Raw genomic sequence first — 19,909 nt, 5'->3', positions numbered from 1 at the left:
TTGATTTTTTTTTTTTTTTTTTTTTTTTTTTTTGAAATGGAGTCTCGCTCTGTCGCCCAGGCTGCAGTGCAGTGGCGCAATCTCGGCTCACTGCAACCTCGGCCTCCCGGTTTCAAGTGATTCTCCTGCTTCAGCCTCCCGAGTACCTGGGACTACAGGTGCGTGCCACCACGCCCAGCTAATTTTTTTTATTTTTAGTAGAGATGGGGTTTTACCGTGTTAGCCAGGCTGATCTCGATCTCCTGACCTCCTGATCTACCTGTCTCAGCCTCCCAAAGTGCTGGGATTACAGGCGTGAGCCACCACACCTGGCCTGACCTTGATACTTTTTAGGAGTGAGCAGGTCTCCTTTCTGGAGACTAGAGCAGTCTCAGCCAAGACAGTGGCCAGCAGGCTCGGAGAAGTCAGAGAGCAGGGAGAACCCACAGAGCCACTTTCAAGCGCATGTCCTCAAGAGGGAGCCAAGAAGTTCACAGGGTCAGGAGTAGGATCCCAAATCAAAGATAGAGTCCACTTACTTCCTCTTTTCTGTGTCAAAACCACTTTGAGCTTCCCAGCCATGTGGAGCTACTGTTCTCATTGAGAGGGAAGCATTCTAGAAGCTCAACCCTTTCCATAACCACCAAAGTCTAGTTCTCTTTAGAAGGTACCAGAAGCTCTTAGCCACATAGGCCTTGAATTCTGTAGTCTGGAAACCCCTTCGTATCTCCACCATCACTTGGGACCTTATCCTGGGAGGCCGATCACTTCAGAGACAGTCAGTCCCACAGTTGTGTATTCTTACTGTCACTGTCCTTGGCCACTAGCTGAACTGGAAGCCCCTTGTCAACTGTCCTTTTGTGGCTACATCCTGTGTGGCTCTAGATTTCCTGCCCTGTGTCGCTTCCGTCTGCTGCTGTCCTCCACACAGCCCTCTCCAAAGCGCCCCACCTCCTCAGCACCTACCCAGAGCCCGCCCTGCACCCCCAGGTCTTGGCCCACTCTTCCCAAGGACACAGTGCCCTGGTGACTGTCAAGCAGAGGTGTGGAGCCTTCTTCCACACAGGTTGCCAAGCCCTGGACCGGCACCTGCACCCTCCCTTTGATTGTAAAAGGAACATGTTCATGGAAGAGCTCCAGGAAATACAGACATTAAAGAAGAGGAGTGAAATCCCTAGCAACCCAGAAATAATCTTAATATGTGGCTGCTTTTTCCCATCTTTGTTCTATACATATATATTTAGATTTTTTAAAATCTATATCATATTATTTATACATTTTGCATTTTTTTCACTTGACATATTGTGAGTTCTACATGTGTCACCAAATAGTCTTAGAAAATATGATTCTTGGCTGAGCGTGGTGGCTCACGCCTGTAATTCCAACACTTGGGGAGGCCAACACGGGAGGATCTCTTGAACCTAGGAGTTTAATACCACCCTGGGCAACATAGTGAGAGCCTTTCTCTACAAAAAAATGTAAAAAGTAAGGTGTCTGTTTGTATGAAAAAAAGAAAAATAATAATTATTATTATTATTATTATTAAGCCGGGCATTGGCCACCACCCTGTCTGGGAAGTGAGTAAGTAGCACCTCTGCCTGGCCGCCGTACCATCTGGGAAGTGAGGAGCGCCTTTGCCCAGCTGCTGTGCAGCCCTGCAAGTGTGAAGTGGCAGCCTTGCGTGTGATCTTTCTCCCCTCCCCAAGTTTGCATTTTTGACATTAAAGTTTACTTTTAAATTAAAAATTTTGAATTGGAAAAAAATAACAATAATAATAATAATAATTAGGCCAGGCGTGGTGGCTCACACCTGTAATCCCAGGACTTTAGAAGGCCGAGGTGGGCAGATCACTTGAGGTCAGGAGTTTGAGACCAGCCTGGCCAACATGGTGAAACCCCGTCTCTACTAAAAATACAAAAATTAGCTGAGCATAGTGGTGCATGCCCATAGTCCCAGCTACTCAGGAGGCTGAGGCAGGAGAATTGCTTTAACCTGGGAGGCAAAGGTTGCAGTGAGCCGAGGTTGTGCCTCGGCACTCCAGCCTGGGCGACAGAGCAAGACTCCATTTCAAAAAGTATAAATAAAAAAATAATTAGCCGGACATGGTGGAGCACACCTGTCCTCCCTGCTACTGGGAAGGCTGAGGTGGGAGGATCACTTGAGCCTGGGAGATCGAGGTCAGTGCTGCAGTGATCTATGATTGTGCCACTGCACTCCAGCCTGGGTAACAGAGTGAGACCCTATCTCAAAAATAATTAATTTATTATACTTTTTTTTTTTTTTTTTGAGACAGAGTCTCGCTCTGTCGCCCAGGCTAGAGTGCAGTGGCGCCATCTTGGCTCACTGCAAGCTCCGCCTCCCAGGTTCACGCCATTCTCCTGCCTCAGCCTCCCGAGTAGCTGGGACTATAGGCGCCCGCCACCACGCCCAGCTAATTTTTTTGTATTTTTTAGTAGAGACGGGGTTTCACCCTGTTAGCCAGAGTGGTCTCGATCTCCTGACCTCGTGATCCTCCCCCCTTGGCCTCCCAAAGTGCTGCGATTACAGGCATGAACCACCGTGCCCGGCCAATTTATTATACTTTTAATATACCATTACTTAAATGCCCCTTTCAGGTGGACATTTAGTGTGTTTCTATTTATTTTGCCGTTATAACATTTTTGTGCCTAAATCAGCTTTTTAAAATTTTTTGGATAGATTTCTCAGGGGTGGGATTTTGGGTGAAATATGTGGGGATATTTAGAATTTCTGATGCATATTACCAAATTGCTTTCAAAGAAGTGTTGTGACAGTTTACAGTCCTGCCTGCTGTGCATGATGTGTCACAGCCCATCCCATTGTGCCCCCCTTGCCTCAAGAGATGGTGTCTTCATCTCTCCCACCTCTCTGTCCGTGGCCCAGTGCCTGGCCCATACTGGGTGCTCATAAGTGTTTGGGGGTAGCAAAGCCCCCGCTTACCACAGGCTCAACATCACTGATGGGAGCTCGACATCCACTGGGGGGTCTGTAAGGATCAGCCTGTCCAGCTGGGCATCGTGCACAAGTTAAACCTTTCGGTTTTTTGAGATGGAGTTTCTTTTTTTTTTTTTTTTTTCTTTTATTGTAATTATTATTATTATTATTATTATTATACTTTAGGTTTTATGGTACATGTGCCCAATGTGCAGTAAGTTACATATGTATACATGTGCCATGCTGGTGCACCGCACCCACCAACTCGTCATCTAGCATTAGGTATATCTCCCAATGTTATCCCTCCCCCCTCCCCCCAACCCACAACAGTCCCTGAAGTGTGATGTTCCCCTTCCTGTGTTCATGTGTTCTCATTGTTCAATTCCCACCTATGAGTGAGAATATGCGGTGTTTGGTTTTTTGTTCTTGCGATAGTTTACTGAGAATGATGATTTCCAATTTCATCCATGTCCCTACAAAGGACATGAACTCATCATTTCTTATGGCTGCATAGTATTCCATGGTGTAGATGTGCCACATTTTCTTAATCCAGTCTATCATTGTTGGACATTTGGGTTGGTTCCAAGTCTTTGCTATTGTGAATAATGCGGCAATAAACATACGTGTGCATGTGTCTTTATAGCAGCATGATTTATAGTCCTTTGGGTATATACCCAGTAATGGGATGGCTGGGTCGAATGGAATTTCTAGTTCTAGATCCCTGAGGAATCGCCACACTGACTTCCACAAGGGTTGAACTAGTTTACAGTCCCACCAACAGTGTAAAAGTGTTCCTATTTCTCCACATCCTCTCCAGCACCTCTTGTTTCCTGACTTTTTAATGATCGCCATTCTAACTGGTGTGAGATGGTATCTCATTGTGGTTTTGATTTGCATTTCTCTGATGGCCAGTGATGGTGAGCATTTTTTCACGTGTCTTTTGGCTGCATAGATGTCTTCTTTTGAGAAGTGTCTGTTCATGTCCTTCGCCCACTTTTTGATGGGGTTGTTTGTTTTTTTCTTGTAAATTTGTTGGAGTTCATTGTAGATTCTGGATATTAGCCCTTTGTCAGATGAGTAGGTTGCGAAAATTTTCTCCCATTTTGTAGGTTGCCTGTTCACTCTGATGGTAGTTTCCTTTGCTGTGCAGAAGCTCTTTAGTTTAATTAGATCCCATTTGTCAATTTTGGCTTTTGTTGCCATTGCTTTTGGTGTTTTAGACATGAAGTCCTTGCCCATGCCTATGTCCTGAATGGTATTGCCTAGGTTTTCTTCTAGGGTTTTTATGGTTTTAGGTCTAACATTTAAGTCTTTAATCCATCTTGAATTGATTTTTGTATAAGGTGTAAGGAAGGGATCCAGTTTCAGCTTTCTACATATGGCTAGCCAGTTTTCCCAGCACCATTTATTAAATAGGGAATCCTTTCCCCATTTCTTGTTTTTCTCAGGTTTGTCAAAGATCAGATGGTTGTAGATATGTGGCATTATTTCTGACGGCTCTGTTCTGTTCCATTGATCTATATCTCTGTTTTGGTACCAGTACCATGCTGTTTTGGTTACTGTAGCCTTGTAGTATAGTTTGAAGTCAGGTAGTGTGATGCCTCCAGCTTTGTTCTTTTGGCTTAGGATTGACTTGGCGATGCGGGCTCTTTTTTGGTTCCATATGAACTTTAAAGTAGTTTTTTCCAATTCTGTGAAGAAAGTCATTGGTAGCTTGATGGGGATGGCATTGAATCTGTAAATTACCTTGGGAAGGATGGCCATTTTCATGATATTGATTCTTCCTACCCATGAGCATGGAATGTTCTTCCATTTGTTTGTATCCTCTTTTATTTCCTTGAGCAGTGGTTTGTAGTTCTCCTTGAAGAGGTCTTTCACATCCCTTGTAAGTTGGATTCCTAGGTATTTTATTCTCTTTGAAGCAATTGTGAATGGGAGTTCACTCATGATTTGGCTCTCTGTTTGTCTGTTATTGATGTATAAGAATGCTTGTGATTTTTGCACATTGATTTTGTATCCTGAGACTTTGCTGAAGTTGCTTATCAGCTTAAGGAGATTTTGGGCTGAGACAATGGGGTTTTCTAGATATACTATCATGTCATCTGCAAACAGGGACAATTTGACTTCCTCTTTTCCTAATTGAATACCCTTGATTTCCTTCTCCTGCCTAATTGCCCTGGCCAGAACTTCCAACACTATGTTGAATAGAAGTGGCGAGAGAGGGCATCCCTGTCTTGTGCCAGTTTTCAAAGGGAATGCTTTCAGTTTTTGCCCATTCAGTATGATATTGGCTGTGGGTTTGTCATAAATAGCTCTTATTATTTTGAGATACGTCCCATCAATTCCTAATTTATTGAGAGTTTTTAGCATGAAGGGTTGTTGAATTTTGTCAAAGGCCTTTTCTGCATCTATTGAGATAATCATGTGGTTTTTGTCTTTGGTTCTGTTTATATGCTGGATTACATTTATTGATTTGCCTTGTTGCCCAGGCTGGAGTGCAATGGTGTGATCTTGGCTCACGGCAACCTCTGCCTCCTGGGTTCAAGCAGTTCTCCTGCCTCAGTCTCCCGAGTAGCTGGGATTACAGGTGCCTGCCACCATGCCCAGCTGATTTTTTGTATTTTTAGTAGAGATGGGGTTTCACCATGTTGGCCAGGCTGGTCTTGAACTCCTGACCTCAGGTGATCTGCCCACCTCGACCTCCCAAAGTGTTGGGATTACAGGCGTGAGCCACCATGCCTGGCCAAGTTCAACCATTTATACCACTGATGAGTCTCTCCCTGCTTCCCACCAGCATCTGGAGCAGGAACACAGGGACAACAGCCCCTCACCTGCACCCAAGCAACTCTGCTTTACCTGTTACATATATGGGGATTCTGCTGAAGATTACTGTTTGGAAAATTTGTGCTGCCTGGCCCATGAGAGTTCTTGCATTCTCCCTGCCTCCCCAGTGGCATCCCTTCCTCAAGCTCTGGCTTGCATCCATTGTTTGCACTCAGAATTTGTTTCCTGAGTATTTGTTGCCCTCCACAGCGCCAGGCTTAGGACCCAATGCTCTTGTGGCTGGACAGGCTGCCTTCTCTTCTCTCCTGGCTAAGCTTTCCTCAAATGTTAGAAGGAGACCCATGACACCTTCTCTGAGAACTCCACCCCACTGTAACTGTTGCTCATCTGCCTCCAAACTAGACAGGAAGTCCTTCAAGTGCAGGAACAGGGCTTTTTCCTCCCTGGCACAACACCTGGTGCACACTAGGGACTCAGTAAATGAATGGATGGACAATGCTTATTGGCAAAATTATCACTGCTCAGTGTGCCTTTTCCTACCCAGTCTGAGTTTCTGAGAATGCTCTTAGAGAATGAATCTGTGGTTGATTTTACACCTACAGGGCTTAGGGTTTCCTGAGCAAGTAACCTCCTTTCTCCCTCTCTTCTTGGCACATCAGCTCACCCGACGACTGCCGCCCATCAAAGAAGCTAAGCCTCGGTTACAGAAGCTCTTCCGAGACTTCTGGCTGTATTCTGTTCTGATGGGATTCGCTGTGGAGGGCTCAGGTAGGGGGATCATCTCTCTCCCGGGGAAGATGGAGTGCAGAATGAAGGTAAAGGTGAGGTCAGAGTCCACGTAATTATGAATGTGAGCATGTTTAAATGAGTCCACATGCAGCTGCTTCTTTCTGCAAGTATTAGCAAGTGTTACTGTCCCCAGATGTAGTTTAGGGTGCTGAGAATGCCACACACCTTAGGAAAAGTCTGTCCAAGTTAGGTAACAGACTCGTTTCTGTGCCTAGTTTTTGGGATAATTGTCTCAAAGGACCTATGACTATAGAAATTGTCAGTCAACCTCACTGCAGTGCTTTCTGACCAAGGTGATTTCCTCATTTATGTTCACTTTGTTGCAGGACTCTGGCCAGAAGAATGGTACGAGGGGGTCTGTGAAATAGCCACTAAGTCCCCCTTGCTCACCTTTCCCAGCAAGGAGCCACTGAGGTCCGTCCTCCAGTATAACTCAGCCATGAAGAATGACACGGTCACCCCCGTAAGGATTCACATGTCATTTTTACCATGCCCTCTATGCCAATTAGGGCAGATCCTTTCATTGCCATTATTAGCACATGTTGCCAGCCACTGGGACCTGTTTGTCCTGGGAGGTGCCCCATGAGCCCTCAGATGTTTCTCTCCCTCCAGGCTGAGCTGAGTGAGCTCCGCAGCACCATCATCAACCTGCTGGACCCCCCTCCCGAGGTGTCCGCACTCATCAACAAGCTGGACTTCGCCATGTCCACCTACCTCCTCTCTGTGTACCGGCTGGAGTACATGAGGTACACGTGCCTTCACCACCACACACATGCACATCCACATTTGAGCAGGGTTTTCATTTTTGTGCCCTGGTAAGCATGAGACTTTTTCAACTTCTCCCAAGACATGCAAACTTTCTGTAAAATCAAGCAAAAACACCCTCTACTTTTCTCGTATGCCCCTCCTTCATGACCACCAGACGCCACGTCTAGTAACACCTCCCAGTATCTAAGCTCCGCATCATCCTCTCTCTCATAGGAAACAGGATTCTGAGCAGTTTCAGTCAGTGTTGTGAACTCAGCCCACGGACTGAGCAAGGTCCTTCTGAGGACCCAGCCTCACTGAGTGTGTGTCTAGGACACTCACTGAGCTGTTTCGCAGGACCATGATTGAGTACAAACAGCAAATGCGACATGGGGTGGGGCCAGCTCCAAAACAATCCTGCATGTGGCCCGATGCTCAGGACACACCTGTGGCCACAGCAGTCCTAACAGTGGTAGTGACACTTAGGATCTACAGCTGTTATCATGTTGACCTCAGAAGTAAGCGTGGACTGAGTGCCTGTGCTGTACCAGGTACTGTGCTGCATTACACATGTTTACGCACTCCCCAACATGCTTGTGAGGTAGGTAGTGTTATACAGACCCACTGTGCTGAGGCCTCAGGCGCCCTGGGACAGCAGCTGAGTACATTGGCTACAAAATGATGATTCCTGTCATCAAGAAAAGGTCAAATTAGACTTAGCTTAAGTCATGAGAGGGATGCAAATAAGTCGTAGTATAATTTCTTTCCCAAATGATTTGAAAAAGATAGTGTTCCTAAAAGAAAGGCTATTTGGAAAACACTGTTTTAGCCTTTCTTTGTTGCCACCAACCCTCTAGTAAAATAGTCCTTGAAAGCTCAATACATAAAAGAAAGGCAGGGTGTTTTGGTTGCATGGGAATGCACCCCACCCTCCTGCTCAGTCTCTTCCTCCCTGCCCTCAGCCCAGGGCTCCACATAGAGCCAAATGTGGAAATCAGTGACCCATTCTCCCCAAGTCCCACAGAGCCAAGGGAGTGTTGACTTTGTTCTTTTTTCATTGTAAGTGTCTTTTATTTTGGCCGGATGTGGTGGCTCACACCTGTAACCCCAGCACTTTAGGAGGCCAAGGCAAGTGGATCACCTGAGGTCAGTAGTTCGAGACCAGCCTTGCCAACGTGGTGAAACCCCGTCTCTACTAAAAATACAAAAATTAGCCAGACGTGGTGGCGGGTGCCTATAGTCCCAGCTCCTCGGGAGGCTGAGGCAGGAGAATGGCATGAACCCAGGAGGTGGAGCTTGCAGTGAGCCGAGATCGCACCACTGCACTCCAGCCTGGGCGACAGAGTGAGACTCCGTCTCAAAAAAAAAAAAAAAAAAAAAGAACAGTACACAAAAATGGCTAGGCACGGCCGGTTGCAGTGTCTCACGCCTGTTATCCCAACACTTTGGGAGGCCGAGGCAGGCAGATCATGAGGTCAGGAGTTCGAGACCAGTCTGACAAACATGGTGAAACCCCATCTCTACTAAAAATATAAAAATTAGCTGGGCGTGGTGGTGCATGCCTGTAGTCCCAGCTACTGAGGAGGCTGAGGCAGGAGAATTGCTTGACCCAGGAGGTGGAGGTTGCAGTGAGCCAAGATGGTGCCACTGCACTGCAGCCTGGGCGACAGAGTGAGACCCCGTCTCAAAAAAACAAATGGCTAAGCAGTGGCTCATGCCTATAATCCCAGCATTTTGAGACGTGGGAGGATCACTTGAGCACGGAAGTTTTGAGCTTGTGCAACAGAGCAAGAACTTGTCTCTACCCCCCGCCAAAAAAAAAAAAAAAAAAAACCTAGCCAGTTGTGGTGGCACATGCCTGTAGTCTCAGCTACTCAGGAGACTGAGGCAAGAGGGTTGCTTAAGCCTAGGAAGTTGAGGCTGCAGTAAGCTATGATCAAAGCACTGCACTCCAGCCTGGGCAAAAGACCCTGTCTCAGAAAAACAGAACATTTATACAAAATCTTGCAAAATAAGTAGAGAGAGAAAAAACACTGACCTCACCATCATCCCCTATAGTCTGTTAGTATAGCTGTTTGTAGTCTTTTTTGTAAACAATGTATTTTCAAAGAAAAAACAGCCAAAACAAAACAAGCCAGACCCAAACAGAGCAAAAATATGGCTTTCATCCCAGCATGTATGGCTAGAAGAGGTATCTCCAGACCCTCTCAACCTCATGTGGTTTGAAGGCAGAGCTACCTCTGCCTTTCCCACGAGTATGCCCCTGAGTAGTTTTCTCAGGTTCTCACGACGGGCTCTTAACTGGCAGAGGAAGACTCTAAGACGCAGCCCATAGCAGCTCCTGTGAGCCCACCTTCCACCTCGGGCTGCCTATCAGGCCCTTGAGAGCACTCTGTTAGCATAGAGAGGCAACCTCAAAGCCTTTATTCAGGAACCTGGCTCAGGTTCCCAGCCACTGGGTATTGAGAGAACTTTAAAACCAAGTTAAAGGTGTGTGCACGTGCACACTCGAATGCGTGTGCTAAAAGCCACCTGGCCTGCCCTCCTGAGGCTTAACTCTTGACAGGCTGGTGCAGAGGCCAAAAGATATGGCCTGCCGAGCCGCTGCTGCCTTAGTGGAGCCCCTGGAACTCTGAACAGCCCTTCACAGCACCCATGGGACAAGTGCATGTGCTTTTTCCTTTTTCTCCCTTTCCCCCTGAGGTTAAAGATATTTTTTACCATAAAAGAAAAATGTACAGGGTGCATAAAACAAAAAAGAGAAGAGAAAACACTGGAATAGTACAGAAGATACTAAAGATGAAAAAATACAGGTGTCACTTTTGTAGACGTGAATACCTCATTTCTACTATCCTACTGTTAATGGCCTCTTAATTTTTGTCTAGAAATTTTCTGTGCATAGGCAAGCATGCATAGCCTACACATACACATGCAAAGACAGGCCTTTAGGAAACCTGTCAGTGGGATCATGCTGGACATGTGTTCCCTGCACCTTGCTTTTTTCTGTTAATAGTATGTCTCGGACTTTTTTTGTAACAGCACACATAGAGAGCTACCTCTCGTTTGGTGGCTGCATGATGTGTCATCAAATGGGTATACTTTGGCTTATCTGCCCAGTCTTCTATTGATGGGCATTCAGAGTCTTTCCGTTTTGGATAATGCAGTCAGTGCTGTTAGGAGAATCCTTGCGCATGTAACCCTTAAGATATATCCTAATGGTGGGGCTGCTGGAGTGAAAAATATGGGAATGTATAATAGATGGTGCACATCACCCTCCAAAAAGTCCACGTCAATGTGCGCCCTTATGCATGGCAGAGGGCAAATGTTCTTCACATCCTTACCACTTATGGGCAGTGTCAAATCTGTGATAGGGAGGGCCCAGATTTTTCAAAATTTATTTAAAGCTGTTTTCTTCTTAGGGTACTGCGTTCAACAGATCCTGATCGCTTCCAGGTAATGTTCTGCTACTTTGAGGATAAAGCTATTCAGAAAGACAAATCTGGTAAGCTCATTATTATGGTGCTTTCATGATGAATTGAGCTTTAATACGATAAAAAGGAGTACTACTTCCTCTTTTCTGTCTACATGTAGAAAATGTTTTATGAAGTTAAATACTGCATCAGAAAGATCAGTATAAAACATATAGCCTTCAAATATACGCCTTAATGGTTCTGCCACTGGTGCAAGGGCCCCGAACAGAAGGATGGTCATTCTAGCCCACTATCTATGCTCAAGTGTGCTCCAGCACTCATCTAGAGGGACCAGGGCTCCTCGGATGGTCACTGATGGACCTGCAGCATCTTGCTGTTGCCAGAGAGCAGTCATGGTTTTTAAACGTCAGGAGCAGGAAACACAGTAGCTCGTGCCTGTAGTCCCAAGTTACTCGGGAGTCTGAGTGGGAGGATCGCTTGAGCCCAGGAGTTCAAGGTTACAGTGAGCTATGATCATGTCACTTGCATTCCAGATGCAACTTGTCATCAGACCCTGAGTGCACAGAGGGCCTCAGCTGTTACCAGCCCTAGCCCAGAAGACCAGCTCCTAGGAAGACAGAGAAATGGTGGAAACTGTAGGAAGGCATAAAAATGTTAAAATTATCAAAACCCTATGAAGACAAAGCTAAGATAAGAATAAAAAGGAGAGATGGAAACTGGGAAGGGTACCAGGAGACCCTCTGGATTGATGGAAGTGTCCTCTAGATTGTTTGGGTAGTGGTCCCGTGAGTGTATACAGTTGTTAAGTCATGGAATTGAGCACATAGAGCTGTGGATTTTATTATATGCAAATTATACCTCAATTTTTTTAAATTGCAAAAGGCTAATATTAGTTTTACAAAAATGTATTTAGCCAATAAAAAGAGATATTAAAATAGAGACAACAAAGGAAAAAGTTAAATGCTGCATATAAGCACTTTTTGGCCAGTTTTAGTGTAAGGGCACTAAGAAGTCTGATTTATAAGGTGTTTAAAATCAAAAATTTAAAATATGCTGAAATGTTAGACCTAAGTTTTAATTAAATGCTTAGAATAATTTGATTATTTTTGTAATTATGATGAAATCATGTTTAAATATGCAAGGGAATTGGGGAGAATCCACAAATTTTGATTAACTATATGAATAAATTATTTGAGGCATGCTTATTGATAAATTCTTGAGATTGACAAATTTAGTATTAATGAAGTACAACTAGCAGTGTGTAGTCCTTTCCGCACCAGAAGCCGTTGATAGGTTGATGAATCTATCAACTTGTTCTTGCTTATGGAGAAATTATTTCCGATACTTCTTGTACCATTTTTTCTTTTGTTGAAAAATCGGGCTGGGCACAGTGGCTCACAGCTGAAATCCCAGCACTTTGGGAGGCTGAGGCAGGTGGATCACCTGAGGTCAGGAGTTTGAGACCGCCTGGCCAACATAGTGAAACCCCATCTCTACTAAAAATAAAAAAATTGGCTGGGTGCAGTGGCTCACGCCTGTAATCCCAGCACTTTTTGAGAGGCTGAGGCGGGCAGATCACAAGGTCAGGAGATCAAGACCATCCTGGCTAACACGTTGAAACCCCGTTTCTACTAAAAATACAAAAAATTAGCCGGGCGTGGTGGCAGGCGCCTGTAGTCCCAGCTACTCGGGAGGCTGAGGCAGGAGAATGGCATGAACCTGGGAGGTGGAGCTTGCAGTGAGTGGAGATCGCGCAGCTGTACTCCAGCCTGGGTGACAGAGTGAGACTCTGTCTCAAAAATAAATAAGTAAATAAATAAATAAGCCGAGCGTGGTGGTGCACGCCTGTAGTCCCAGCTGCTTGGGAGGCTGAAGCAGGAGAATTGCTTGAACCTGGGAGGCAGAGGTTGAGGTGAGCCGAGATCGTGCCTCAGCACTCTAGCCTGGGTGACAGAGAGACTCTGTCTCAAAAAAAAAAAAAAGAAAAAGAAAAATCAGTGCTTCAAGAAATGTTTTTTAAAAATCACCCCAAGCCAGGCGCAGTGGCTTACACCTGTAATCCCAATACTTTGGGAGGCCAACCCAAGTGGATTACTTGAGGCCAGGAGTTTAAGACCAGCCTGGGCTATATAGCAATACCCCATCTGTACAAAAAATATAATTAGCTGGGCATGGTGGAACATGCCTGTCGTCCTAGCTAGTCTGGGGGCTGAGGCAGGGGGATCCCTTGAGCCCAGTTCAAGGTTGAAGTGAGCCAGGATCGCATCATTGCACTCCAGCCTAGGTGACGGAGCAAGACCCTGTCTCTTAAAAAACAAACAAACAAAATGCCCCAGGGGCTCTGAGATACTGCTTCAAGTGAGACTCTTCTAGTAAGTCCTTTGCGGAGCACTTCACACTGCTGTACAACAGTCAGTAAGTCAGGTGCATGAATTTATTTTTGCAGCTGGGAGCCAGTGGAGTTGGCAAGGAAAGACTGAGGGTTCTGGAAGCTCCCCCTTCTGGCAGTAAGGGGAGGACTGGAGTGAGCAAGGAACCCATTTGACGCCAGGGATGGAAGGTACAGGCAGGCAGTTTCTACAGAGAAGCCTCTTCCAGAGGGGATGTCAGACACAGGGCGGGGTGGGGGCCACACTCCCATGTGAGAGTCTCACACACATGCCCCAGGACCATATAAGAGAGATGCTGTCAAGCTCTGGCTGAACTGTTCATTGATCTGTTCCCCTCATCCGTCCACCTTGCATTTGTCCATGTAGCAGCAGATTTTGTGCTAGACCAGGGGTGTCCAATTTTTTGGCTTCCCTGAGCCACATTGGAAGAAAAAGAATTGTCCTGAGCCACACATAAAACACACTAATCGATAGCTAATGAGCAAAAAAAAAAAAAAAAAAAGAAAAGAAAAGAAAAATCACACACAAAAAAATCTTATAATGTTTTAAGACATTTAAGACACAGAATCTCATGGGTTTTTTTTTTTTTTTTTTTTTTTTTTTTTTGAGATGGAGTCTGGCTCTGTTGCCCAAGCTGGAGTGCAGTGGAGCGATCTCAGCTCACTGCAAGCTCCGCCTCCCAGGTTCATGCCATTCTCCTGCCTCAGCCTCCCAAGTAGCTGGGACTACAGGCGCCCACCACCACGCCCAGCTAATTTTTTGTATTTTTAGTAGAGACGGGGTTTCACTGTGTTAGCCAGAATGGTCTCGACCTCCTGACCTCGTGATCCACCCACCTTGGCCTCCCAAAGTGCAGGGATTACAGGCGTGAGCCACCGCGCCCAGCCCAGAATCTCATAATGTTTAAGTTTATGAATTTGTATTGGGCCACATTCAAAGCCATCCTGGGCTGCATGTGGACTGTGGATTGGAAAAGCTTGTGGTAGACAATTGGCCCACCCTGCGATTCTTTGGTTCTAGGAGAGAGACTAAGCAACAACAAAATTGAAACTGCCAACCTCTAGGAGAATTAAGCACCTAGCACATTATTCAGACAAGACCTGAGAAGACAAAAAAAGGAAGAAAAAGGCTGGGTGCGGTAGCTCACGCCTGTAATCCCAGCACTCTGGGAGGCTGAAGTGGGTGGATCACTTGATGTCAGGAGTTCGAGACCAGCCTGGCCAACATGGTGAAACCCCATCTCTACTAAAAATACAAAAAAAATTAGCTGAGCTTGGTGGCGCCTGCCTGTAATCGTAGCTACTTGGGAGGCTGAGGCAGGAGAATCACTTGAACCTGGGAGGCAGAGGTTGCAGTGAGCTGAGATCACACCACACACTCCAGCCTGGGAGACAGAGTGAGACTCCATCTCAAAAAAAAAAAGGAAGAAGGAGAACCTAGCAGATTTTGCCAGCCTTCTAGAGAATATTCATAAACCGAATCAGATCCCTTTCTGAAGTGAGATGTCTCATTCGCCCTTCTTTGTGAGCTCTGTTTTTCTGTTCCTGTGACATCAGAGGACATTAAATTGTTCCGGTGGACTGATTGTTCCTCCTCACCTTAATTCAAAATAAAGCGATTTTCATTTTTGCAGTACATTGTACTCTTCCACATGGTTTCAAGCTGATTATTTTTGTTCTGAGCGTGGCACTTAGCCAGTAAATGTACAGCTATTGAGTTTACATCCCTCTTATATTTTCCCTCTAAAACATGAAAGATAAGAAGGAAATGTCTTTGGAGACATATATTATTCTTGAATTTTCAGAACCTACCAGGAGGAGAGGGTATATGAAATATCTAGCAGCCTCACTAAAGTGGGGACTTCTGCCTGCTCTCTGCAGCCTCTGTATGTTCTCGGCTGCACAGGAACGTGAGGGCAGGAACCTGCTGCTCACCTGCCCACCATCCTGTGAGTCAGTTCACCAGTAATCCAGAGCTAAACTAAGGGGTTTAGAGGAGAATGGCCTTTTTAAAGTAAAAATCTTACTTACCTTAGGGCCGGGTGTGGTAGCTCACACCTGTAATCTCAGCACTTTGGGAGCCGAGGCAGGTGGATCCCTTGAGGTCAGGAGTTTGAGACCAGCCTGGCCAACATGATGAAACCCCATCTCTACTAAAAATACAAAAATTAGCTGGGTGTGGTGGCAGGTGACTGTAATCCCAGCTACTTGGGAAGCTGAGGCAGGAGAATCACTTGAACCTGGGAGGCAGAGGTTGGAGTGAGCCGAGATCACACCACTGCGCTCCAGCCCGGGCAACAGCAAGACTACGTCTCAAAAAAAAATTTTTTTTTAATCTCCTTAGATGCTACTACATGATATTGATTGGCATCTGGTGACTATCTGATTATCAGGAATTTACAGTTTCAGTTTCCAAAGAACTATATGAAAAAACTATTATACTACTCCGGGCGCGGTGGCTCACGCCTGTAATCCCAGCACTTTGGGAGGCCAAGGCGGGTGGATCACTTGAGGTCAGGAGTTTGAGACCAGCCTGACCAACACGGAGAAACCCCATCTCTACTAAAAATACAAAATTAGCCCTGCGTAGTGGCGCATGCCTGTAATCCCACCTACTTGGGAGGCTGAGACAGGAGAATTGCTTGAATCTGAGAATGCAACCCGTCGGAGGTTGCAGTGAGCTGAGATCGCGCCACTGCGCTCCAGCCTGGGCGATGAGTGAAACTCCGTCTCAAAAAATTAAAAAAAAAAAAAACTATTATACTAAACACATGGCCCAAAATAAGATTTCACCCACCCAACCCAGCCTCTTAAGAAAGCAGCCTCTCACTACCCTTGAGCATCTGTCCAGGTCACACTGATAACTTTTCAAATTGCTGAGGTCCCGCTTACCCTCATAACAGATAACTATGAAAGGCCTCTTTATGTCTCAGGCTCCATGCTGGGCGTGAGGTGCAAAGCTAATAGCACCTGCCTTGTCTCTCTGCCTGGAGGCAGAAGGCAGACCCGGCATGTAGTCATGCAAATTAAAAACACTGGATAGAGAAACAGCATTATGGAGTGTGAATTGGCATTTTATTACAGTTTCTTCATCTGCACTGTGATGATCACTGTGTTCTGTTGCTTTTTTTCTTTTTCTTTTCTTTTTTTTTTTTTTTTTGTGACAGTGTGTCGCTCTGTCACCCATCCTAGAGTGCAGTGGCACAATCTCAGCTCCCTGCAGCCTCCACCTCCCAGGCTCAAGTGATTCTCGTGCCCCAGCCTCCTAAGTAGCTGGAATTAACAGGTGTGCACCACCATACCCAGCTAATTTTTGTATTTTTAGTAGAGACGGGGTTTCATGTTGGCTAGGCTGGTCTCAAACTCCTGACCTCAAGTGATCCACCCGCCTCAGCCTCCCAAAGTGCTGGGATTACAGGCATGAGCCACTGTGCCCAGCCCATTCTGTTGCCTTTTACAGCCTACTTGGCACCTCTGTAACAATGAGCATATCAGGTGCTCAGATCTTGGTTTCTAAATAGTATTCTCCGATGAAAGGAACCAGGGCTCCATGGAGAAATGGTTGATTCTAGGGAGGCCTGTACAGGATGAGCCTGGGGCACCTTGTTGCACCAGAAAGTAAGGATACGCCAAGAAAGAAGAAGACAAGACAAGACATGGGGCCTGTCCGAATGACACAGGAGCCAACCTGAAAGAGCTCTGAGTGGCCAAAGCTGGAATGATTTGAATAGAATTAATAGTATTGGATTATAACCCAACGAATAAACATCCACTGTTCTGTAATGCTTAGACTACTGAATAAATAAAAAATGGGGAAAAAGGCTGAACCTTCCTTACAGAATTCCAGTTACTATTAATAAAAATAGAAGAGGCTGGGCACGGTGGCTCATGCCTGTAATCCTAGCATTTTGGGAGGCCAAGGCAGGAGGACTGCTTGAGCCCAGGAGATCAAGACCAGCCTAGGCAACAAAGCGATACCCTGTCCCTAAAAAATAAATTTTTGTTTTGTTTTGTTTTGAGATGGAGTCTCACTCTGTCACCCAGGCTGGAGTGCAGTGGCATGATCTCAGCTCACTGCAACCTCTGCCTCCCGGGGTCAAGTGATTCTCCTGCCTCAGCCTCCCGAGTAGCTGGGATTACAGTGGTGCGCTACCATGCCTGGCTAATTTTTGTATTTTTAGTAAAGACGGGGTTTCACCATGTTGGCCAGGCTGGTCTCGAACTCCTCACCTCGTGATCCACCCACCTGGACCTCTCAAAGTGCTGGGATTATGGGCGTGAGCCACCATGCCTGGCCAACATTTTTTAAAAAGTGGAAAGAATGAGGGAAATAGAAAATTCCTGTGACAACCACAGTAACTACTGCAGGCAGAATTCACTCATGGATGCCAAAATGAAGGGGCAAAATCTTAAAAGAGAGACATGATCTCTGCATAACTTCAAAGTATCTTCCCCAAAATATCAATCGCTGTGGTGGCTGTAATTCTCATCCACAAATTTCCTTCAGGAGGTAGCATTTAATTCCTTGGCTCTGAGTGTGGGCTGTCCTTAGTGACTTGCTTCTAAAGAATAGAGAAAGGGGACTGGGCATAGTGGCTCACACCTGTAATCCTAGCACTTTAGGAGGCCGAGGCAGAAGGATTGCTTGACCCAGGAGTTCAAGACCAGCCTGGGCTACATAGTGAGACTCCCAGTCTCTACAAAAAATAATCAATTAGCTGAGCATGGTGTTGTACATCTAATCCCAGCCACCAGGGAGGCTGAGGTGGGAGGATCCCTTGAGCCTGAGAGTTCAAGGTTGCAGCTGAGCTATGATCTCACCATTGCACTCCAGACTGGGCAACAAAGTGAGACCCTGTTTAAAAAAAAATAGAAAAAGGGAAAAACGGTAACTCAAACCAAGTGGTCAAGGTTAGCTTCGCCAGTAATAAGAGATACTGTTATCACATACCCCTTATGTGATGCAGAAAGAGCACATCCAGGCCGGACACGGTGGCTCATGCCTGTAATCCCAGCACTTTGGGAGGCCGAGGCGAGCGGATCACGATGTCAGGAGATCAAGACCATCCTGGCCAACGTGGTGAAACCCTGTCTCTACTAAAAATGCAAAAAATTAGCTGGGCGTGGTGGCGGGTGCCTGTAGTCTCAGCTGCTTGGGAGGCTGAGGCAGGAGAATGGCGTGAACCCAGGAGGCGGAGGTTGCAGTGAGCCAAGATCACGCCACCGCACTCCAGCCTGGGCAACAGAGCGAGATTCGATCTCAAAAAAAAGAGAAAGATAAAAAGAAAGGGCACATCCACTCTATGGAGTTCTCCCTCAAATCCTGTAACCCTAGTCTAATCGTGGGCAAGCATCAGACAAACCTAAATTAGGAGACATTCAGCAAAGCAACTGTTCTTCAAAAGTGTCAAAGTCACAAAAGACATTGACAGACTGAGGAGTCACCACATATTGGAGGGGAGTAGGAGACACAGAGATTAAATGCCACCTGGTGTCCTGGGTTGGATGCTGGAACAGAAGCAGGGCATGTGTGGGAGACCTGGGAAATCCAGACGAAGTCTGAAGTTTAGGTAATAGGATTATATCAATATCTGACTCAGTTTTGACACATCAGCCTGGTTACTGCAGATGTTAAAATCTAGGGAAGCTAGGTGAAGGGTATATGGGAGCTCTGTGCTGTCTTTGCCACTCTCTGTAAGTCTAAAATCATTTCAAAAGAAAATGATTGAAAGTTGCTAGGATTCTCTCTCTGTTGCTGCACCTTATCCGTGGAAACCTTCTCGTTTCAGGGATGATGCAGTGTGTGATTGCAGTCGCGGACAAAGTATTCGATGCCTTCCTGAACATGATGGCGGATAAAGTAAGCCTCTCCAGCATGAATGCGTGTCTGTCTGCTGGAGGCATCTGGGGCACTGCGGTACCTGTTTCTTTTGCATCTCTAGGCCAAGACCAAGGAGAACGAGGAGGAGCTGGAGCGGCACGCTCAGTTCCTGTTGGTGAACTTCAACCACATCCACAAGAGGATAAGGAGGGTGGCAGACAAGTATCTATCTGGTCTGGTGGATAAGTAAGCTCATTTTCCTGCTAATGTTTTGTGTATATGTGTATAAACTTCTGTGATTTCAAATGCTTGGAAAAATCATCCTTATATTATTAGCCTAGGAAAAAATAGAGTCAGAATGAAAACTCTTAAGGGTGATGCAGCCTCCCTCCCATGTCCGTGAGTTTCCTGCAGAGTCTGAATTTTGGTCCAGAAACTTCTGTTCATTCTGAGCTGTCGATGTTACTTACAGCACGTTTGCTGGGTGCCACATCCCTGTGTTTCTCAATCCCACCCACTCTGGCATGACCTGGTGCACCATCTTCTAGCCCAGGGCCCAGCCAGAGGTCCCCTGGTAGAATCAGTATCTTTGGGCTTCTCAGGAACAAAAGCCCACACAGACCCTTCTGTGCTGTACACTCTTTGTTCTGGGAGCCAAAACAGACCCTGTTGGGACATGTCCCCACACTGATGAGAACTCTCACAGGTGGGCTGGACCAGCTTCTCCAAGGTGAGAAGGCCAGAGGCAGCAAAACACCTACACAGAGGCTGCCTGCAGCTCCCCAGAGGTATCCAGCAGTTCTGGAGCCTGTCGCAGATGCTGTGTGCCTGGTCCAGGCAGCAGGGCCATCAAAGGTGGTCAGGAGCCAGCCAGGGGTCACGAGAATGAGTCCAGCACACACGTGGCGTGTGTCTGAGCTGGGCCTCTGGTGGGTCAAAGCTGTGCAGAGACACCTCTCCTTCACCCCGGGGGCCATCGGAGCCCATGGCCTGTCTTACTCCAGGGTGTCAGGTAG

General features: G+C 46.3%; 1 protein-coding gene across 2 annotated transcripts in view; it reads left to right on the top strand.

Moving 5' to 3' along the window:
* The window catches only part of PI4KA (phosphatidylinositol 4-kinase alpha), a 155,377-nt gene that overhangs the window by 90,886 nt on the left and 44,582 nt on the right, over nucleotides 1–19,909 (top strand). For both annotated transcript variants that reach the window (XM_054469096.1, XM_054469095.2), the window contains exons 20-25: nucleotides 6,376–6,484; nucleotides 6,832–6,968; nucleotides 7,118–7,251; nucleotides 10,672–10,754; nucleotides 18,862–18,932; nucleotides 19,015–19,139. In XM_054469096.1, coding sequence (XP_054325071.1) covers nucleotides 6,376–6,484; nucleotides 6,832–6,968; nucleotides 7,118–7,251; nucleotides 10,672–10,754; nucleotides 18,862–18,932; nucleotides 19,015–19,139 — 659 coding nt within the window. The remainder of the gene's footprint in view (nucleotides 1–6,375; nucleotides 6,485–6,831; nucleotides 6,969–7,117; nucleotides 7,252–10,671; nucleotides 10,755–18,861; nucleotides 18,933–19,014; nucleotides 19,140–19,909) is intronic.

The sequence above is a fragment of the Pongo pygmaeus genome, chromosome 23 (assembly GCF_028885625.2).
Source record: "Pongo pygmaeus isolate AG05252 chromosome 23, NHGRI_mPonPyg2-v2.0_pri, whole genome shotgun sequence".
Classification (NCBI taxonomy): domain Eukaryota; kingdom Metazoa; phylum Chordata; class Mammalia; order Primates; family Hominidae; genus Pongo; species Pongo pygmaeus.
This window is presented reverse-complemented; position numbering and strand designations above follow the sequence as displayed.